The sequence below is a fragment of the Lineus longissimus genome, chromosome 4 (assembly GCF_910592395.1).
Source record: "Lineus longissimus chromosome 4, tnLinLong1.2, whole genome shotgun sequence".
Taxonomy (NCBI): Eukaryota; Metazoa; Nemertea; class Pilidiophora; order Heteronemertea; family Lineidae; genus Lineus; species Lineus longissimus.
In genome coordinates, this window is record NC_088311.1 from 16,555,331 (window position 1) to 16,579,279 (window position 23,949).

A 23,949-nucleotide genomic window follows, 5' to 3' on the forward strand; every position below is an offset into this window, starting at 1 on the left:
CCGTCGCCGACGGAAAAATAGAACGATATTAATTCATGCAATTCCGATTCTTCATCCACAATTCCGATTCTTCATCCACAATCAACTCCATTTCGTTTAAAATTGGCGCTGCCATTTTGACCTGGCTTGGTTGGTATCACATGACGCTGAACGTCATCGTGATTGGCTAATGACGATGATGACGCAAAAAATGTTTTACGTTTCGTTGCAGTCACCCGCAAACGGGCGACGTTTTGACGAAAAACATTTTGACTAGGTCAAAAATATATTGCATGTTTAATATTCGAAAACTGTTTCAAAAACAAATGTTTTCGAAAAACATTTGTTTTTGTCGCCCGCAGACGGCCAACAAATTGTGAAAAAATATTTGAAAACAAATGTTTTCAGGTTTTTTTGTCATTTTGTCGCCCGTGTGCGCTCAGCTATACTGACACGTAATGCACGAATAGATGGGTCACAGGTCAATCATACTACGTCACCCTCAGATGCTGGCGGTGACGCAGCATATGGTCCATCCTGATCCTGACGTAATCTGCAGTGGTTTTCAATTTACTCCGCCTCTCGATATTTCAAACCCAATCTGTATCGCAGCATGCATATGGTCTCGTTGAGGAGTTGTTCCCGAATGTACAAGATGATGACATGCCCCGTTAACAGGACGTGTCATCTATATTAAAATGCGTTTTCAATGTGATTGCATGAGGACAACTCATTTGTGTCGTATATCACTGGAAACGCCCGATTTCCCTTATTCTGCAGGATGTTAAATCGGGCATTTTATTTCTTTAAATAAATCATAAGCGTCGCATTGGCTCCTAGCTCTGGTCACCATCCCAAATGGCAATACTGACAATTGGGTCGGACAATCACGGAAAACCCCAATATTGTACATGTTTTCCTGTATAATTCTTTCAGTGCCTATTCTCCCGTGCAAGACAGCTGCTTACGCTACACAAAAATTTTAAAAAATCGAAGGTCAACCATTGAACTTTTGAAGTTGAATTTTGCACAAATCAGCGAAAAACGCACCGACTGGCACTGGACGGCAGTTCAATACGGGCCCGACGCACATCCCAAGTTCAGTGTACACATACGTCGGCAACAACAGTAAAGTGCGTAGTTTCTTGTTAGCCGCCTATTGAGTAGCGCCCCAGGTTTCAGAAACTCCAAATAACATGTCTTTGCCAAAACAACTGCTAAATCCACACTGGCATACTGTCAGGACCAATAAATCAATGATTTTTTAGGAACGAATACAAAAAAACCTCCCTGATGAGACCTTAGGTTGACATTACCCTGACAGCCTTTTTTTAAGATATGATAAAACCTGGCGCCACTATCGAGAAAACCGGGCAAATGGGTGTTCAAAAGTCATAACCATAATTTCGCGCCGTTCCGACTATCTCGTTACAAATTTCATTCTCGCGACAAATGATGAGATCACTTCGCACGATCCAAAATGGCATCCCAACTGAGCAGAAATTTTGCGGTGCTTGCTCGCCGAGCTGCTCGACTATCCTGTGCTAGATCCATGTCTGGGGGTGCCTCAGTAGTGGATCCGCAGAAGGGGAAAGTTGGTAAGTGTCGTTCCCAATGGTTTTTTAGAAATTGATACTGAACTTGGAGTACGAAAATGGAGGTGTTGAGGAAGCCGGCCTCGCATGCACATCTCCAATGGCGAAAAACTGACCTTGACAAATTCAAGTTCAACGTGTTCATGTCATGATGGGGGATGTGTATCGCGCTGACCAGAGAGTTAACATACAGTACACTTGGCCTGATGTTGCAAACATCGCAATAGTATAGATCTATACACTTGATTTGGAACATCGTTTGCGAGAGAGTGATAGAACTGTAAAAATAACTCTTCTGTGGGCATGCCTTTTAATTTTGCTTTGTTGATGATCATCATTGACATCAATCATCATGATGAAAAAGTTCAGTTCATTACAATATACATGGCATGATGGCACTCATGAGTTGGGACTGGAGGATTTTGTGGCACTCTTTGAGTTCTACTTTGGAACAAGGCTCTGCATGAACAGGAGCAAGACAAGTTTACAAGGTCTTCAATAGTAAATAGGCCTAGGCCTACTATACTCTAATCCAAGGCAAGGTAAGGTTTGGTTTACAAACAGTGGTATACAATGCTGTAAAAAAAGCACACTGATGTTCACAAAACTCCCTTATTTGGAGGAATTCAGTAACCTGACTTTGTTTGAGTGATGAAAGCATGTTTTTAACCATATGCCTAGCAACAGTTCAAATTTATCTGTTTTAGACTCTGAAAAATAAGGAGGAAAATAATCACAACAAGTTGAGAATATTGGGTCGTATGGCACATCGTCATCATGTGATCAAATATTCTCAACTTTTTGTGAGTCAAAATTGGATAATTTTGAACCGTTGATGTGAGCATGTGTTGAATACATCGTATAAACCAATGTACATGTAATCGGCAGTATTAATGACTGCTTGGCTAATTAGACCATGTAATTAGTGCTGGGGCTTTCACCCCGAAATCCAGCAATATCAAACCCGCTACATGTACCATCACAGTGTCGGTACCACTGCCATAGTGCCATGCATGCTATTGGGTACACTGTAACCGAGTCAATATCGATATCATCAAACTCCTCATTTTCCTACCCACTGTCTGCAAATACAGGATCTAGCAGTTCTCCAAATGGCAAAATCATGATGAACACCTCTGGATGCCATTTTTAAATGTCTTGTAAACAAAAACTTTGTAATCGATTAACTACATTACTTTGAATAGACACATAAAGCTTTTTCAGCATCAATCCCTCGTACTGTACTGGTAAGTGGTAGTAAACAATCATGAGAGACACCTATCAACTGGTTAGAGAGTCACAGGCTCAGGCAGTATCGGAGATTTGCGACGTGCCGCCGGAAGGAAATCATAACAATGTCGCAGGTTGGCGACATACTGCACCGAGAGGGTTAAGACAGACAAGTTTTTCGGGAGACTATGTGGTTCAGCAATATTGACTGTGAATGATTGATAATAATGAACTGTTTGCTGCAGCTATGGTGGTCACATGACATCTCGCAGCCACAATCAGCCCTTTGCATTTGTCCTCGGCCACATTACCTTATCGAGACTCAAGAGTGTGTTGCCGGGTCCAGCCTGTTTATGTCGGCACGTACTGTTCTCTAGGTTTTTGCAGACGCTGTGCCGTGCTTGTCTGGGTTTTTAGACTTGCTTACCAGTTACTGCAAAGTCTGGTGGCTTTAGTGCTCTCTGAGCAGGTGTGTCTGGTCCACACGTAGGACATAATGGCCCAACATTGACCATCTTTGTTTGGTGACCTTTGTAGAGACTAGAGAGGGATTCTTCCTCGCACAGCTTGTATTGTGTCTTGTTGTTAGTGAGGCTCTCCGGCCAGCAGTGACCCGTGTGATGAAACGTAGGTGTCAGCAGTGGCATGCATCTCACTTGCTAAGTGCGGAGATTGACTCTTGTTCCTGCCCAGCTGTTGCTGTGTTGTAGAGCATAATGGATACACAGTAGGCACTGTCTTGTCTTCAACGGGATCTTGGTTGGCCGGCTCCAGAGTTTTCTTAATGAGTGGAATGATACGTCTTGCACCAGCGCTCATTGCCGTGGAGAGCCTTGCCAAGGGGGTCTAGCTCTGTTGCCTCTGCGAGGTATACATGGCTAAACTCTTGTCTTCGTCTCATTCATGAACTGGTTATGAACTGTAAGTACATCTGCTGCAACTGGTTGGAGCTGGTCCAGAGATTTCTTTTCTTCATCCAGGAAATCAACATCATCAGCATGATCCATTTCTAGTGGCAGGTCCAGGCTTGAGATTGTTGGGTTGGACCTGTTGGAGCATTCTCTGACGGATGAGAGTGAGAGTAGTCGAGGGTGTCTACAAATGGTTGCAGTGGTTCATCTTGTTGGTCGGTGAACTGCTTTTGAAACCAGTCCTTGATGACTCATGCTTTGCCTTCATCAGTTCCCATGAGGTTGCCGTCGGTATCTTGGTCTTGGACACTAATGACTATAGAAAGGAATTTTGATGCAGAAACTGCTGTACAGGTGACTTTTATGGCCATACCCCAGATGATCAATTTAAGATTGTGATCTCTCCATGATGTCACGGACTCCAGATGACCAATTTAAAATTATAATAAATATGAGCGACTTGCTCAAGATCACACCACGGAAAACCGATCCAATGTGATAGAAAATTTACTTGACCAAGGTCCAACTATTTGACGACCAATCAATTACAGTGGAACCCCGGTAACACGACCACCCAAGGGACTAAGCCGAAGCGGTCGTGTTACCGGGGTGGTCGTTTTAGTGAATTTAAGAATCATAAGTAGGTTTTCCCGCCAAAACATCGTCCTGCTGTGTGTACATTGACATGCATGAATGACTACGCCACCGGGTGATTCGATAATTTTGTGTGTATATTACGAATAAAAAATCATTTTTTTGAGTGTTTTGCGTTTAATTTGCAACTTATGTAAATGAGTAAATAAACTGACGAGAGCTAATTAGACCAAACATTACATTAAAACTTGAGCATGCTAATTAGAGCAAGCATGTAATTCACACCATCGGCAGCTGCCCTTCTTGATGTCAAGCTAATATTCCCGCTAACATTGAGAGAGGTGATGTGAGAAGATGTTGAGAATTCTTCCTGATGTCTTCCTGCTTTAACTTCAGCCAATTTGAACTGGTACTGATTAAATCATCTTTTTAATAACGTATTTTATCAACATTACGACGTAGTAAGCATTCTTTACTTTGAGTATCGGTACTCTTACTAATCAACATAATTGATTTGTCCTAAAAACTACGTGTGCATGCCTCTTGACATCATTTAATACTAAATGATGAAAACACAAACCGTGAGTCGAAAAGAAAGTTTATTCTTCATTTTATTTGCGCTTACATTTGATCAAACTCACTTACACATCATTTATTTTCATATGGATTCCCATGTGTTCGAGGTGCTAATTATCAACACGGATTTGCGAGAAGGTGCCAATTGATACGATGCGGTCATGGTTGATTACGGCAATTAGGCCTCATGGTCGCGTTAGCGGGGTTAATTTGCAGTTTGGGACCGACCAAGCTGGTGGTCGCGGTCTGGGTACCGGGGTGGTCGTGTTAGCGAGGGCCAGTTAATGGGAATTAGAGAGAAAACCATTCGGGACCGGAGAATTTTGGTCGTGTTCGCGGGGTGGTCGCGTTACTGAGGTGGTCGCCGACCGGGGTTCCACTGTAGATGGATATATGATCTACAATGCAAGGTTACCGTCGGTCATCGAATAATGATCAAATAGATAAAAAGTCACCATCTGATGACCAAGGGAAACCACCAAAACCAGAGGGCAAAACGACTACGATTTGGAGTGAAAAGACTGAGGCAAAAGGTCATGGAGTGAAACGACCTATTTCTTCAGCAGCAGTCAGATAGGCCCTACGGAAAACCGTGCGATTGCCATCATGTATTTGCCGGCTGAACAAGCTTTTTGCAGTGGGTACTGATTCTCTGGGATGATCTAGTATCATTTTCTAAACAAGCTTTCTAAAAATAGGTGATCTCGAGTCGAAATGAATAAATCATGCGAATTGTAGTTTATACAAAAATATGTAGTTGGGTTACCTAGTCTCATTTAGAATTTCATAACCTACCAGTAATGAATCATTATATCCTGTCCAAGTTTAAAATCTATTCAATACATTGCTATGACTGCGACAATAAGCGTATTCAGGCCTTTCGATCACATCATTTTCACACCGCTATACGGTGTAGGAAATTTGGCATGTCCCCAAAATAGAAAAAAAAAAGGGGTAATTTGACCCCCTGAAGCGTTTTTTTGACACCTTTAAAAATGACCAAATCTCATCCTAAATGGCCTAATTTGATACTTTTCATCCTAAAATTATGAGTTTTCAGGTGCATGTGACAATGTCAGTCAATAAGGACGTCGATGTTCAGGCAAATTGGCACGACGAAATGTCCCCAAATTAAGCTAAAAAGCAAAAAAAACATGTCCCCAAAATAGGCTAAAAAATACAGGGTGTAGAGGTCTCCATGTAATTGAAAGGCCTGGTATTACTTCAAAGTAATATATTTTTTCCGCGACCCCTATTAGATTTTGATGAAATTGTCAATTCCTCAGTCCATGACGATTGGGAGCATGCTTTGCAAACATGTTTATTCGCGTTTACATGTAAAGTTTCATATGTTGGAACAGCTGGTGAAAATAATGCTTTTTACGTTTCTTTTCAGTTTCTGATAAGATTTCTATGCCTGACACGCTTGGTCATTCAGTAGGACCAGAACGATATGAGTTGTTGGCAAAACTAGCTGGAAATGAAGTAAGTATGAGCCTCATGAGCCAGCAGTTAATTGGAGAGAGAAAAAATAATCAGGCTGACGCATCTGCAGAAGTCTTTAGTTTCAGTATTTTTGGCTCACCGTAGGGGAGTCTACACAACATCGCACTGTCCGTCGTCCATCTTCGTCATCATCGGCCGACATCCGTATCCTGTTTCGAAAACAGTGGCACGTTTCTTAACCGCTAGAGCTATGAACTTAAAACTTTGTACACATGACCCCCCAGGTCAGATAATCTCTGACAATGAATTTCGGTCTGATCTAAATCTTGACTTTGCAACCAGGGGGCCAGAAGTGATTAGAATGTCACGAGTGGTTGGGGGAGGGGAGCGTAGCATAGATTAGAATTTAAGCGCGTCTAGAATTTTATTAGAGAATGGGCAAGAACAGACTATATAGAGTCAGCTGGTGAACATGACCCTTGTCAGCCGGGGGTCACACACCAAAAGGGTTCGAAAAAAGATCAAAACTTGGATTTTATCGTTCTTCAGTGGTTTTGTGGTTTGTACTATCATATGTGACCCACCACAGCAAAACCAGGCACTTGTCGCTCAGAAGATGAGCCTAAATGACACCAGGAGATATTTGAAGAAATTGATATGCTCATATTTCACAAAAGGCAGACAACAGAGAAATGAACAGTCTGTCTCAACCTGTCTGGCTCAGAGCGACATGCGCCTGCTTTTGCTGTGACGGGTCACATATTTTAAATCAGAATTCTACTGTGTGTATATCTTAGCTTTGTCCTTTAATGTTTCCTCTGAGATTTGATAGCCCATGAAAATCCATCTGATTATTATTATGATAATTATGAATTATATCTTGTTTTTCCTCAGGATCCTTTTGAAATGAATGTCAAGAAGCGAGCCAAAGGAACGAAAAATGAACCAACACTAATTCCATCATTATACGAGAAACGATTGGTAGGATGTATATGTAAGTATAGCCACTCACTCAGACCCACTAGGTTGGCCACGGGTTGTTTGAAGGTGATCTGTAAAAAATTGTGTCGCACAGAAGATAGAGTCGAAATGACACCAGGAAATAATGGATAAAATCTATGCACTCTGATTTCACAAGAGGCAAACAACAGTGAAACCAGTCCGTCTCAACCTGTTAAGCTCAGAGCAACATGTGCCTAGTTTTGCTGTAACAGCTTACAATTGATTCTTCACTGAATGTATTGTTCCTCACTATGAAAAGTTTCTTTTCGATCAATGAAACTAAGGCCGGTTTTCGGTCGGTAAGGGATGTATCTGACTGTCCCTGTCCGTTGATTAGACCCTTGTGATTGAACGTCAATACTTTTTCTTTACCGTTGCATTATCCTGACGTGTTGCAACGTCACCAATGGATTTGGTGACGTTGGGTTACCCCGTGACATCACCTGTGGTGGAGACCCTCCCTTCAATGACGTAATATAGCATCAGGATTGGCGGGAAAGTGGGATGTCCATATGCTGCCAGAAATGGCTGCTGAGTTGTATACAGGTTTGGCTCGTTGGGTGACTTTTGCCATGATAACGGTTGCAATGTATGAATTATTATGGACATCAGTGGCTGGCTTGTACAGGGGTGCTTTTGGGGTGAAAAATTGCTGAAATGCTCCAGGGAAACACATAAAATTAAAATTGTCCTAGGAATAGGATCTAAGGAGTTTACCATTAAATTTTGGCAGCAATTGCAAATGAAATCAAGCAAATTTGCCAAATTTTAGCGGTGCGAGAATATCATGGTTTACAGTAGCAAATTCTCATAAAATAGGGGATTCAAATTGCGCTTATTATCACGAATGTATGAATAAAGAATGCCAAAATGTGTGTTGAATTTGGTACCAAATGTCGACTGTCAATAAAGGCAAGGTTGCTGGATCAATTCTGACACAGCTGAAGGAAGCAGACACTGCTGACCAATTTCTGAAAGGGAACTAATTGACTAAGTATTGATTTGAATCAAATGACTGCATTGGCCCAAGAGGTCATGACTGCCCCGTGTTCTTTAAATAAGACATGCAAGTTTGTTTTCATTATTCAGTCAGAATAATCTTTGTTTCATTCATCCTAAAAGGTATCGTCTGTTATTTCAGGTGAAGAGGACGCCACATGCATTAATTGGATGCACCTTCACAAAGGAGAGCCTAAGCGATGTGAATGTGGTTATTGGTTCAACCTAGTAGAAGTGCAGAAAGTCGACTATACCGAACAGTAACATTTGTGACAGTTAGTCCGATTGTATTTTGAAAATATGTAATATAGTTTGGAAAATCATTCCTGTATTCATCTGAAAAAATGGACTAGGTTGATTCATGACAGAGCTGATGGAATTTTCGGGTTCTGTTCCAAGTGACACATTATGTTTTAGTATGCAGCAATCAGTAATTTTTCCTTGAAATCTTTCAGTCAAGTTGAGGCATTATATATAAGCAGCAACATCACTTTTGCTATTGACAGTTTGCAAACTTATCTCCTCTCTCACAAATGCGTCTTAAAAGTTCTTACTTTGAAAGCTCAAGTTGCTGCCAAATCATACCTTCTCCCTATTTTACAAGAGACTGCTGCGGCCAAAGATTTGGTATCTATTTATTCTACTCCAAATTGCATGAAACAAGTGTTATGGTGATGAGAAACTAATTCTGCAGGCCAAAAATATATGTATTTTAGTCCACGTATATTGTTCAAAGTGGCACTGTCATGCAAGCGCAGTAGGGTGCTGTGCATGAAGTTACAGCCAAGGTGCATTGTCATCGCTCTGTTGCACGCACCTATTAAGTGAGACAAGACCACCATTGAATATTCATAGGTTGGAGGTTCCAGACCTATCAATTAGACGCGAGTATGTTTTTAACAGTCAAGTGCATATTTGGAGAGGTATTGAAAAGATATTTGTTGTGGCAAGTCTACAGATATGAAGGAATTATTTGATGAAATATTAATTTTGAATTTTGCTAATTTCACCATTTACTTGCCAGACTGTCCAGAATATCATATCAAAGTTTCAGATTCACAACCCCACGCAGTATTTGATGCGTCGCGGTCAAACATTGACAATTGAACTGCTAAAAGGCTTAAAAAATCAATGGTGGTCTTGTCTCAAGTGGAAAAGGCATTTTGGGGTCATCACCACCTGGCATGCTGTGGAGAATCTGTAGAGGTTCTTCACGTGTTTTGATGGCCACCTGCCAATGCATTTCCTTAACTTCGTGACCACGTGTGACGGCCAATATAGCAGTGTAAAACAATTGGTAACGTCATCATGTGACGTCAGTGAAGAACCTCTATATGCTGGCGTTAATTTTAGAATTTGCAATACTTAACTGTGAAGAGGTATTGACACTGTGTTTGTGGAAGTGGCCATCCATCACTGCACTTATTTTGTGCAATTTGGTGCAAACTAATATAGTGCAAGCCATTTTTGCTACGACAACCACTTGTGAATTTAGGAGTAGTGCTGTGTTGCTGAGTGTGTTATTACTACATATCAACGATGTCACAATATTTTCTAAGAACATGCTGAAGTTGCTAAAAGCTCATTTGTCCAAGCTATGGCCTGTGTGCATATAATCAAACAAATCTGGTTGACTGTGTGAATGCTTTTCTGGCCAATATGCTGCGTTTAAGTAGAAATAAACCAAGTCAAATCCTGCAGTGCGAGTGGTTTGATATTAGTTAAAAATTTCCTGGAAATTTAATAACTAGCTGTTCGTATGTGCTAGTCATGAGTAAGATTTTACTGTTCAACCGAAACATAGCTTGTAGCATTCATTAGAATGAAATGCATTTGCAGTAAGAACTTGATTACTCGAAACCCAATTACTGCTCAAAATTTTGGTCACTTGAACAAGTCTTTGAATAACTAATAACAAGAGTACATCTCACTTGGCAGACATTCATATCTCATACATGTAGTATCTTTAATATCCTTGAACAAGCTCAATGATGTAACAGTAATCCCGATCGATGCTTGTAGCGTTCCGTTTCAGTGATTTTCCGGTTTGAGAATTTATTAACTCCTATTATTTAGTTGTCATATTTGTGCAATCTAATACTAGTTTGTCATTGTCTGGAAAGGACTCTCTGTTTGGAAGCTTGAAATACAAAAGCCAAAGGCAATGGAATGATAATGTATGTACATTCTTATTTAATCAGGTTTGTGGCAAGCAAAACACATACCTCATGACCTCAATATCTGTACTCATTGTCAATGTGGTTTTAAATGACTCACGTTGTTTTCCACACTAGTTTGGATTTATACTAATGCGTGTCAATAAACAGAAATGGTCTTTGTTGATAAAATCATAACCGTCTTTTGATTGTTTATTAACTTGCTGAGGACTCATGTTATGATGTGTGCCCTGTCTTTCTGTAGTTTAGAAGAAGTCCGTCAACACATCAAATAATACTTTCGTCACTTTTGGCAGGAACAAAAATTCTGACACAAGTTTCCATGAGCTGAGTCTAATGAGCAGTTGTCTTTCAAGAATTGATGTGTCCAGGTCAGTGGAGTTGAGAGGACATCAAAAATTGCTTCGTGTCCATAGTGATGAACTTGGGGGAAACTGCAGCTTTCCTTGGCATTTGATTATTTCCGTGTACCACTAAGCTGTTGCTTGGCAATCTTATTACTTGTTAGCCTGTGAAAGCTGCAAAACACCGGTAGTGTATTCTGCAGTAAGACGACATTATGGCTTGTCCCTACAGATTAGCATAATCTGGTGTAGAGGATATCCTCCTGGGATGGCCTTACTTTCGACTACAATGATGTGTCCCGAGAAAAGGGCTGAACAATCTTTAACAAGGAGAGTGGTCCAGGAAATGTGGCATTTATCCTATATTAATGCATTCTATGCCATTATACTCTTTCATATGTAAATGTAATGCACAGAGTCATTCCAACAAGACAGAATCTTTGAATGGAGTTTTCTCAAAATAAAAATTTTGCTGATTGATCACTTCGTGAAATCATCGACGAGTATTCCCTCAAGAACATTTACAGCCACCTGAATATCCCAATAGAATCGTATACTTCAAGAATATCTACAGCCACCTGAATATCCAAATAGAATTGTATCCCTCAAGAACATCTGCAGCCAGCTGAATATCCCAATAGAATTGTATCCCTCAAGGACATCTACAGCCACCTGAATATCCCAATAGAATCGTATCCTTCAAGAACATCTACAGCCACCTGAATATCCCAATAGAATTGTATCCCTCAAGAACATCTACAGCCACCTGAATGTCCCAATAGAATCGTATCCCTCAAGGACATCTACAGCCACCTGAATATCCCAATAGAATTGTATCCCTCGAGGACATCTACAGCCACCTGAATATCCCAATAGAATCGTATCCTACAAGGACATATACAGTCTACTGGATGTCCCCATCAAATAGTATTCCCTCAAGGACATCTGCAGCCACCTGAATGTCCAAGTGGAATCGTATCCCTCAAGGACATCTACAGCTACCTGAATGTCCCAAAAGAATCGTATCCCTCAAGGACATCTACAGCCACCTGAATATCCCAATAGAATCGTATCCCTCAAGGACATATACAGTCAACTGGATGTCCCCATCAAAGAGTATTCCCTCAAGGACATCTGCAGCCAACTGGAGACCCAATTTAACGGTATCCCATCAAGGACACCTCATTCCAACTGGATGTCCCAATAAAACAGTACATTGTGATCCTTCAAGGACATCTACAGACAACAGGATGTCCCAATTGAAAAATATCCCTTCAAGGACATCTGTAACGAACAGGTTTGAACCAATAGTATTTCACCGAGGATCTCTCAAGCCATCTAAGTAAGACCAACTGACTGTCCCAATAAAACAGTATTCCCTCAAGGACACTTCAAGCCATCCAGATAAAGCCAACTGGCTGTTCCAATAGAACAGTATCCCCTCAAGGACACTGAAGCCAACAGATTGTCCCAATAGGACACTATTTCCTCAAGACATCTCAATAGCCTTCAATCAATGACATCTACAGCCAACTGGATGTCCAAAAAGAATAGTATCCCCTCAAACACATCTGGATCGGAGCCAACGGGTTGTCCCTATCGAATAGCATTCACTCAAGGACATCTATAGCCAACTGGATGTCCTAATAGAATAGTAATCCCTCAAGGACATCTCCAGCCAACTGGATGTTCCCATAGAATAGTAATCCCTCGACGACATCTACAGCCCACTGGATTTTCCCATAGAAAAGAATATACTCCCTCGAGGACATCTCTATAGCATTCACTCAAGGACATCTACAACCAACTGGATGTCCCAATAAAATACTATCCCCTCAAAGTCATCAGGACCCCACGGATTGTCCCCATAGAATAGCATTCACTCAAGAACATCTATAGCTAACTGGATATTCTGATACAAGAGTGTTCCCTCAAGGACATCTATAGCCAACTGGATGTCCCAATAGAACAGTTTCCGCCCAAGGATATCTGCAGCCAACTGCATGTCCCCCAGAATAATAGCATTCCCTTAATGACATCAACAACCAACTGGATGTCAAAATAGAATAGCATTCCCTCATGGACATCTCAATCCAACTGGATGTCCCAATAGAACAGCATCCCCTCAAGGACATCTCAACCCAACTAGATGTCCCAATAGAACAGCATCCCCTCGACGACATCTCGACCCACCTAGATGTCCCAATAGAACAGTATCCCCACAAGTACATCTCAACCCAACAAGATGTCCCAATAGAACAGCATCCCCTCGACGACATCTCAATCCAACTGGATGTCCCAATAGAACAGCATCCCCTCAAGGACATCTCAATCCAACTAGATGTCCCAAAAGAACAGCATCCCCTCGAGGACATCTCAACCCAACTAGATGTCCCAATAGAACAGCATCCCCTCAAGGACATCTCAATCCAACTGGGTGTCCCAATAGAACAGCATCCCCTCAAGGACATCTCAACCCAACTAGATGTCCCAATAGAACAGCATCCCCTCAAGGACATCTCAATCCAACTGGGTGTCCCAATAGAACAGCATCCCCTCAAGGACATCTCAACCCAACTAGATGTCCCAATAGAACAGCATCCCCTCAAGGACATCTCAATCCAACTGGATGTCCCAATAGAACAGCATCCCCTCAAGGACATCTCAATCCAACTGGGTGTCCCAATAGAACAGCATCCCCTCAAGGACATCTCAACCCAACTAGATGTCCCAATAGAACAGCATCCCCTCGAGGACATCTCAATCCAACTGGATGTCCCAATAGAACAGCATCCCCTCAAGGACATCTCAACCCAACTAGATGTCCCAATAGAACAGCATCCCCTCGAGGACATCTCAATCCAACTGGATGTCCCAATAGAACAGCATCCCCTCGACGACATCTCAACCCAACTAGATGTCCCAATAGAACAGTATCACCTTGAGGACCTCTCAATCCAACTGGGTGTCCCAATAGAACAGCATCCCCTCGAGGACATCTCAGTCCAACTGGATGTCCCAATAGAACAGCATCCCCTCGAGGACATCTCAACCCAACTAGATGTCCCAATAGAACAGTATCACCTCAAGGACATCTCAATCCAACTGGATGTCCCAATAGAACAGCATCCCCTCGAGGACATCTCAGTCCAACTGGATGTCCCAATAGAACAGCATCCCCTCGACGACATCTCAACCCAACTAGATGTCCCAATAGAACAGTATCACCTCAAGGACATCTCAATCCAACTGGATGTCCCAATAGAACAGCATCCCCTCGAGGACATCTCAATCCAACTGGATGTCCCAATAAAACAGCATCCCCTCGAGGACATCTCAATTCAACTGGATGGCCAAATAGAGCAGCATCCCCTCGAGGTCATTTCAATCCAACTGGATGTCCCAATAGAACAGCATCCCCTCGAGGACATCTCCATTCAACTGGATGTCCCAATAGAACAGTATCCCCTCGAGGACATCTCAATTCAACTGGATGTCCAAATAGAGCAGCATCCCCTCGAGGACATTTCAATCCAACTGGATGTCCCAATAAAACAGCATCCCCTCGAGGACATCTCAATCCAGCTGGGTGTTCCCACAGAACAGTAACCCCCCAATGACATCTACAGCCAACTGAATGTCCTAATAGAACAGTATCCCTTCAAGGACATCTCAATCCAACTGGGTGTTCCCATAGAATAGTAACCCCCCAATGACATCTACAGCCAACTGGATGTCCCAATAAAATAGCATTCCCTCAAAGACACCTATAGCCAACTGGATGTCCCAATAGAACAATAAATATACCTTCAAGGACATCTCAATCCAAGTGGATGTCCGCATAGATTAGTATTCCCTCAAGGACATCTCCAGCCAACTTGATGTCCCCATAGAACAGTATTCCCTCAAGGACATCTCAAGTCAACTGGATGTTCCAATAGAACAGTATCCCCTCAAGAACATCTCAGTCCAAGTGGATTTCCCCATAGAATAGTATTCCCTCAATAATATCTACAGCCAACCAGATGTCCAAATAGAGCAGTATCCCCTGAAGAATAGTTTCCTCTTAACAACATCTCAAGCCAACTGGATGGTCTTATAGAATAGTATCCCCTCAAGGACATCTGGAGCCAACAGGTTGTCCCAATAGAACAGTATCCCCTCAAGGAGATCTACAGCCAAGTGGATGTCCCAATAGAATGGTATCCCCTCAAGAATATCTCAAACCAACAGGTTGTCCCCATAAAAACAGTATCTCAGCCAACTTGATGTCCCAATAGAATGGAATCCCCTGAAGGACATCTCAAGCCAATGAAATGCGAACGAGAAGAAGAAGAAGCCAATGAAATAAAGACTAGGAAACATTCACACCAGATGTTTCCATGTTATACTGGAATAAAGGCATTTACTACGCAGTCTTTATTCCTATCGTCATTGGTGTACCCAAGACTAGTTTGACTTCTTCAACTGCCTCAAGTTTAGCATGAAAAAATTGAACATTGTCTTGAAGAACTCCACCATCAGTGAGCAGATGGCTCACTTATCAATCTCACTTTCATTTTGAGTGAAGTAGACAAGTTTTAGAGGCCACGTTTCTATTGCAAACACCGAGTAGGTCAATAAAGAGAAATACCACTGAATTGGGTATATCAGATGGCGGCCATCAATGTGAACTTTACAAATCCTAGTTTGCGACTGTTGGCTTGGTATCGCCCATACTGGAGGGATTTGAAAAATGAGCCATGAGTAGGGATGTTGCAGAGAACACTAGTCTCCGTCTCAATCTCGATTTTACAAGGAAATCTGCCCAGAAACAACTTGGTGGTGATTGCACTTAAAGTCAAATTGTGGCACAACAACGAAAACAACAGTAATTTACAATTTCATGATTTATTCCTTCCCCGAATATAACACATACATGTTTAGTTCACGTCGTTCAATAACAAAAGTGATTGAATAATTATTCTGTACAATTTCAGCAGACACCTTGCATAGCCAGGGAAGATGTCCTTTCAGAGAAAAACACCACTAACAATAGAATATAAACACCTCTCAAGTTCACATCCATAACAGGGTAACATTAAGTAACATTTAAGACCTGGAGGTGACGTGCATTCTAAATAAGTCGAACCAGACCTCCAGTAATGTACAAATATAAGGAAATTAGCTTTGAAACTAAATGCACTGGGTTAACTCAATGCTTAAACTAATGCTATACAGACTCATGTTGTTATCATACCACGGAGGATGCATGAAGGATTCAACATATATTACCAGGCATACAATTCAAAGAAAAATCACCTGTCTTAGGCGAGATTTTTTAAATGCCTTGTTAAGCGAACTAATGTTCAGAAAGACCTTCAGAGGAGGTCGGGAAAAAATAGAAATAAATCTTTATTTTTTGCCTAGATATCACTTTTACAAAACGGGTAAGCCAAAATGTTTGGGCTGAGGAAAAAATAAAAATTCATTTTTTTAATCAAATTTTGTTCTGAAAAGTCTTAAATGCATCGATCTCTTTATGTCTTGCCTCAATTAGGGGTCTTGTTTATGCACAAAACATGGTGTAGAGGAGGGCGGAATAAAAATAAAGAAATTTTTTTTGGAAATTCATAAAAATACCAATTTTTCATGAAATTAGCAGTTTTTTCAGACGGTGTTCGGGAAATTCCTTTTTTTTTAAAATTCTTTGAAATTGGCACTTTTTCATGTCGGAGGGTTCACTATAAAACAAGACATAAAAATTTTTTCGCCTCAGCACTGGGCAACATGTAATATGGCACTGTGTCCATTTCAACTGAGATTACATCTTTTATAACAATAGTTTCCGATTCATCTCGGACGACACAAAGCCAAACTCATGATTGGAGGTAACATGACATGTCACCATCTGATAAGATGCAGGTTAGCAATAATTTGCAGACATATATATCATGAACATAGGGCCAACTGCGGGACTTCCCCACCAAAACAGCACCTTTCCCACATTTGAACTCCAATTATAAATTCACTGCAAATTGTTTGGCAATTTATATTTTTTGAAATCAAAGAGACCCTTATTTAACATTGAACACTCTTTAAGACCCACAGCTTTGGTTCTATTTAAAGCGGTCAGTGTTTCAAAAATTTCACGAAGGGGAAAATGCATAATGAATCTAGAGGCCTTGCGTGTGCACACAGAACTCAGTTAGTATACCTCATGACAACGTCTGTTGGAAACAGTCATTTCGGCGATGTCATGATGCTTCATATCAAGACATCCTGACATACGTCCGACAAAAGTAATGACATCAAGATATCGGTGGTGTTGGTACATTGTGTAAGCTTTGGTGGTGAGCCAGCAAATTTGTAGAGATGAACATTCTCTCGCAAGCTGGTCATACTGCCAAGTGGCCTCATTCAAAAACAGACAAAATGACTTTTTTCAAGTCCATAGCAGAGGCTAAAAGTTGCCCTTTTTAGTTTCTCAGAAGGGAAGGGGGGTCTAGCAAGTAACAGTCCTTATGTACTTTTGCTATAGTCGCTTCCCAGGTATCAATGAAATTAGGGAAGTAGGCCATCGAGCATCCACTGCAAGCTCAGGTTCAACTCATTTCAATTCACTCACTAAATCATACACATGTATGGCCCTAATCTGGGGTAGGCCTATCACAAAGTAACAGTGCAATATGTTTTGTTTCAAAAATTAATTATTCAGAATAGAAATGATCATTATCAATTTGGCAATATATTCATCACTAAACATGAAATATTTCAACTGACACTAGAATGTTCATATTTATTAAGGTTAATTTAAAATAGACCCCATATTTGAGAAATAATGCAATCTTTTATTAAATAAATAATTGATACAATTTGTTTCGATGAGGATATAAATTTTGAGAAAACATTATAAATATTTTTTATAATCATAATGTTATACATAACAGATGCATGGTCTACTAAGGACACCCGCTCTATTTGGGACACTGGATTTGGTCCCAGATTGATCATTTCTATTAAACTTTACCTCTGTTATTAAGACACCTCTCAATTGAGAACAGCATTCTATCAGTCCCACGGATGTCCTTAATAGAGAAGTTCTTTTGTATCTCCATATCCAGAACCGTCTTTTGAAAATACAACAATTTGAGGATTTTATGATCCCCAATTTGTACATGTATTGGCTAAATTTTATAAATCACCTTGTATAAGTGAGCTGGCAAAGATAGTCACAGATGATTTGAATTTTCTGCAGCTTGTATTTAAGTACATTTCTTAAGCATATATGTTATATTTTCCAAAATTTGTGCATTTTACCAACACTGTCAAGGGGAAACTTTTGTAAATCACCGACCCTGTAAGAATTACAGCTGGCAAATAAGTGGATGGGTCAAAGCACGCCCACAAGACTCATCATAGATTAATGTGTTGTTTTTCCACGACAGCCAGACGTCTGTAACAACAAACTTGGCATGGCATGTTTCATTATAAAAATGGAGCCCGCAATGGAGAGCCGCCTCTGTCAACAATGTTTCCTCGGGATGACATTTCGGTATATCGCCCGACAAACAAGGGCACCATTTTTTATATTTTTTATATATACCGAATCTATACCCATCAAGCCCGATAAAATAATCTTCTCTTATAAGGTGGCCAAAGGTGTTACATCATGCATTTGTGGGGCCAAGGAAAAAACATATCGAAATGATGCCCACGAAAATAACTTTCTCTTATAAGGTGGCCAAAGGTGTTGCATTGCATTTGTGGGGCCAATGAAACAACATATCGAAATGTTGCCCACTCACGTAACCTTAATCAACCAATCAGATTCATGGATTTTCGCTTGAGGTTTGAAATTTAACAATTTTCAACTGTCATTTTAATCCACAGACAGCAGCGCAACTCAATTTTAGAAAGTGTTTATCATGAAAGAATCAGGAAATAACTGGTGTGCTAGAACAAGATTCATAAACACTGATGAAAGCCTACCTGAATCATTCCCCATGACACCTTCCTCTTCAAATGTTTCACGGGCGAGAATAGTTAAAACAAAAACATGCTCACAGCAAAAACACCACTTCAAATAAACAAAAAAATAGTCCATTTCATACAAAAAATAGTTTACATATTTACAGAGTCGAGAAGTTCTGAATCGAATTATATTCCAAAAGCATGGTATTGCTATCAAAATAATTACTCTCAGTAGCTTATGTTACGATGATCACATCTTTTGTCAAAATTGCTAAACCAGTGCATTTCACTCAACATTATTTTAAGACATCACTAACAATCTCCATGGAAATGTCACGCACCCTAAGAAGGGACTTCTTTGCAAATCAGTCATTAACAATATATAAGCAGTCAGAAATGTTACATCAGATTTGTAGGAAGCGACTCGGGTGATGATAACTAGTCTAGGGAAGGTCTACAGATAACTGGTCGCCATAAATCGTGGGAATCTTGAAAGAACCATCACCTGATCACTTTCAACACACTCAAGAAAAATTGGCTCGACGAGATGAGGTGTTCGCCCCGAGCTCAATGAAAACCATATTCAAAATGGCTGCCATACTGAATATGAGATTGCACCAATTTTCGAAAAGAACATTCCCCAAATCACCTCTGCATAACACGTTTGTTCAAGTTGTCTTGGACTGACCTTCTCCAAAGTTGTACCTTGAACAATGATAAATGCCTCCCTTGCTGATCTACATCTTGAAAGAAATTCTACCAAGCTTTTATAAAATAGCTATTTAAATCAGATATTTATAAAATATACAAAGAATGTCTCTAACAAGTACGAAATTATCCCCATAATGACTGTGTCTCAACTAACAGGCAGTAAAATAGTCCATCACGGTGGCCGTCAGCTAGAGGAGTCGTTAAGTCGGGTCCCAATACGTGCCTTGTCTACCGTATCCAGAAGGTTTTTAGAATCCACAGCAAGTACATGTGCAGCTTTTAGCATTCCACGTCGGTATTCCATGTCTAAAGTTGTTGTGCTATACTGTTGGGCGAGTTTCATTGCATTGATGAGTTCGGCCATGTCGGAACTCAGCACCTTGTGGGCCATGGTGATCTGAAATTTTAAAACACAATACTATCATAGAATCAATCTCTTGGAAAGTTTAAAACACAATTCGGTACTATCATAGAATCAATCTCTAGGAAATTTTAAAGCACAATACTATCATAGAATCAATCTCTTGCAAATTTTAAAACACAATACACATAGAATCAATCTCTTGTAATTTGTAAGGTTACATGTATGTAAGAGGAATCCAGTGTCACTGAGAGACAACCCTTCAGAGAGAGTGGCCCACCTTTGCACTTCAGGAGGGAGTCGAAGGGTTTTTTAGTCTACATTGGGAAAACACACAGCTTTTAGCATTTCGAGCGAGTATGTCTTTTGTGAGAAGTGCTGTTAAATTTCTAACACCGTTCGTCACCACTGTGCACCCGCCTGACAGAACATGGTGGTAACTTGCAATAACCGCCCTTCCTGTTCACTGGGCCAATTTTCAATTAACATGATTAACACAATTCTGCTTTTAGTAAGTCTGCACAGAAATTTCATCATCCAGATATAGAGAAGAGAGACAAGTAACAAAATATTCAATCCCTAGCCTGACTAAGACAATGGTTGATATTTACCTCATGATGATTCTCCTGTGGTAACTCATGTATATGTGCATCAACACTCGCCAACAAAACTCGCAACTCCAACCCAACTTTCTGGAAAGCAGAAAGGCGAACTATGATGATCATAAAAGCTTAAAAACACATTTTGTATCGACATTATTGACTATTTGAGATGTCTTTATCAACCTGCCATAAGCTTGTTTTGAATAATAAATTACAGGTGTAGTAAACAAACAACTTATTGGACATCAATATGAAACGGCCAGGGGCCATTGTGCTCACTGTATAGATATTTGGTGCTTTGTAATTCATCCAGATTAAGAAACATTGTACATGTATAGTATATAGGTCAAACCAAAGTCGGTATGACATGTGATGTATCATTGCTTGGAGTAAGTACCATAAGAATATCATCAAAAACAAGTCAATAATAAACGAGATATTGCACTTTTTACCTATTTTAGTTTTGGCCTCCTGGTGGCCGAGTTGAGTACCAGATCAGATCGAAATTCGGTGTCCGAGGTTACATGACGTAGGGAGTCATGTGTATCAAATTTCAAGTTCAAAGCTTTAGTGGTTAAGAAACGTGCCATAGTTACAATCAAACGACAAATTTACGCCATTTGACCTCTGTGACCTTGAAAAGCAGGTCAGATCAAAAACTCATATGATATGTGATGTATCCTTGCTAGGAGAACCTACCATAAAAATGTTATTGAAAACGAATCACTAAAAATAAGCAAGATATTGCACTTCTTACTTTTTCCATTATGGCCCCCTGGTGGCCGAATAAAGAATCAGATCAAGCCAAAATTTGGCATCAGAGGTGATCTGATGTAGGGGGTTATATGCACCAAGTTTCAAGTTCATATCTTTACTGGTTAAAAAACGTGCCATAGTTTACACTCTAACGGCCAATTTACGCCATATGACCTCTGCGACCTTGAAAAGTAGGTCAAATTGAAAACCCGTAAGATATGTGATGTATTCTTCCTAAGGGTACCTACCATAAATATTTTATCGAAAACAAGTCACTTATAAGCGAGATATCACACTTTTTAGATTTCCACTTTTGGCCCCCTGGTGGCAAAGTTGAGAATCAGATCAAACTGAAATTCAGCACCAGAGGCTATGTGATATAGGGGGTTATATGTACCAAGTTTCAAGTTCATAGCTTTAGTGGTTAAGAAACGTGCCATAGTTTACACTCTAACGGCCAATTTACGCCATATGACCTCTGTGACCTTGAAAAGTAGGTGAAATTGAAAACCCGTAAGATATGTGATGTATTCTTCCTAAGGGTACCTACCATAAAAATTTTATCGAAAACAAGTCACTTATAAGCGAGATATCACACTTTTTAGATTTCCACTTTTGGCCCCCTGGTGGCAAAGTTGAGAATCAGATCAAACTGAAATTCAGCACCAGAGGCTATGTGATATAGGGGGTTATATGTACCAAGTTTCAAGTTCATAGCTTTAGTGGTTAAGAAACGTGCCATAGTTTACACTCTAACGGCCAATTTACGCCATATGACCTCTGTGACCTTGAAAAGTAGGTGAAATTGAAAACCCGTAAGATATGTGATGTATTCTTCCTAAGGGTACCTACCATAAAAATTTTATCGAAAACAAGTCACTTATAAGCGAGATATCACACTTTTTAGATTTCCACTTTTGGCCCCCTGGTGGCAAAGTTGAGAATCAGATCAAACTGAAATTCAGCACCAGAGGCTATGTGATATAGGGGGTTATATGTACCAAGTTTCAAGTTCATAGCTTTAGTGGTTAAGAAACGTGCCATAGTTTACACTCTAACGGCCAATTTACGCCATATGACCTCTGTGACCTTGAAAAGTAGGTGAAATTAAAAACCCGTATGATATAAGATGTATATTTGCTATGAGTACCAACAACAAAAGTTTCATCGAAAACAAGTCACTAATAAGCGAGATATCACACTTTTTAGATATCCACATTTGGCCCCCTGGTGGCCAAGTAGAGAATCAGATCGGACAGAAATTTAGTGTCACGGGTCATCTGACCTAGGGGGTCATGTGTACAAAGTTTTAAGTTCATAGGCCTAGCGGTTAAGAAACGTGCCACTGTTTTTGAACTAGGATACGACGGACGACGACGACGACGACGACGACGACGACGACGACGGACGACGACGGACGACGGACACTGCGGTATTGTATAGACTCCCCTACGGTGAGCCAAAGAAAGGACAACAAAACATGGTCTATTTCAGATTCAATACCCTAAGATCAGTCTGTTACATGGTGACTCTTTTAACAATAGATGAAAACTTACCATAAAATTAGCACCTAGGTAAAATAACAAGAGGCCCAAGGGCCTGGCGCTCAGCTGAGTTGTTGCTGCGTTGTTCGTATATATTACATTACTCGTCAAACTCTACTAAACTAAGGACTCAAAGCCTGAGGATATTAGCTTCTGGATGTGTAACAGTGAATTACGGTAGACTGGCGCAATCTACTTCAAGCAAGCTCCACCCTTGCAATGTGTGCGCAAACAGATAACCTAACCTATATTGGACCATCAATTCTACACACAGCAACATGATTCATCCTCAGCTGTTACCATGATGATGATGATGATGATCCTTTTCGCAAATTGGTCGTCTTCTGTCTTTCTTCCATACTTCAGTGCCACCGGATGTAGTCTGCCCTTGTGGAGGGATCCTTTCAGCACCGGGACACAAGAATCCATGCGAATTGAATCACATGGAGAGACTAGCCCAATCACCCGCTTTTGGCTGGGTAGAAATGGGTAAATCTCGCAGACTGGACCTTAAACTCTACTGCCGACGTGTGAGGCCGGTCTGACAGATGAGTAAGTGGGGTCCACCTAATGCAGAAGGCACCAGTTTCCCTAACTAAAAGGGTAACATTAACAAAATGCTCTACCCAACTCTATTATTGCCTAAAGGCCTGTGTACACTAGTAAAATATTAGCAACATTTTTACATTTCCAGTTGCAACAAATGTTGCAAAAATGTTGCGTAGTGTGTACAGAGCAAAACGCGTCTTACAACATGTTGTAAAATTGTTGCAAATTAAATGCAATGCAATTCTTTGTTGCATGTTGTAAAAATGTTGCAAACTCTTCAGCCAATCAGAAATAGGATTTGCGTCATGTGATCTATCGGAGTTCATGTGACTTGAACAAGAAGCAGGTATAGCAACTCTCAAGTGAGTGTCTTGCTTCGTAGGGTGATGAAACCTTTTCTAGAAGTTTTTGTGTGACGGCTTGTCAGTCAGCCGCAACTCCTTTAGGCTGCGTATCCATAGGCTGTTCCGTGCCCTGCACAACATTCCCTTTTTACCGCCTGGCGCGCCACACGGACAATGAACCTTCGTTGGTGTTATTGATCGTTCCCATAGGTTATGCCGTGTCACATTGCGGGCTTATATGCACTGTGGATTGGGAATATAGGCCCATATTGGGAT

General features: G+C 40.7%; 3 protein-coding genes across 10 annotated transcripts in view; 2 read left to right on the forward strand and 1 right to left on the reverse strand.

The window, feature by feature from the left end:
- Nucleotides 1-1,444: 1,444 nt before the first annotated feature.
- LOC135486196 (cytochrome c oxidase subunit 5B, mitochondrial-like) lies at nt 1,445-10,686 on the forward strand. The gene is made up of 4 exons (XM_064768841.1): nt 1,445-1,577; nt 6,282-6,370; nt 7,226-7,325; nt 8,475-10,686. Exons 1-4 carry the CDS (start codon nt 1,460-1,462, stop codon nt 8,594-8,596), a joined length of 429 nt encoding a protein of 142 aa, XP_064624911.1. The 5' UTR covers nt 1,445-1,459; the 3' UTR covers nt 8,597-10,686.
- Nucleotides 10,687-12,932: 2,246 nt separating this feature from the next.
- On the forward strand, nt 12,933-14,462 carry LOC135486785 (fibrous sheath CABYR-binding protein-like). Its single transcript, XM_064769884.1, has one exon. It carries the CDS (start codon nt 12,933-12,935, stop codon nt 14,460-14,462), a length of 1,530 nt encoding a protein of 509 aa, XP_064625954.1.
- Nucleotides 14,463-15,727: 1,265 nt separating this feature from the next.
- Nucleotides 15,728-23,949, reverse strand: part of LOC135486203 (focal adhesion kinase 1-like) — an 88,506-nt gene continuing 80,284 nt past the window's right edge. For all 8 annotated transcript variants that reach the window (XM_064768856.1, XM_064768853.1, XM_064768851.1 and 5 more), the window contains 2 exons: nt 20,490-20,570; nt 15,728-19,914 (listed from right to left, as the gene is read on the reverse strand). In XM_064768856.1, coding sequence (XP_064624926.1) covers nt 19,702-19,914; nt 20,490-20,570 — 294 coding nt within the window. In that variant the 3' untranslated portion in view covers nt 15,728-19,701. The remainder of the gene's footprint in view (nt 19,915-20,489; nt 20,571-23,949) is intronic.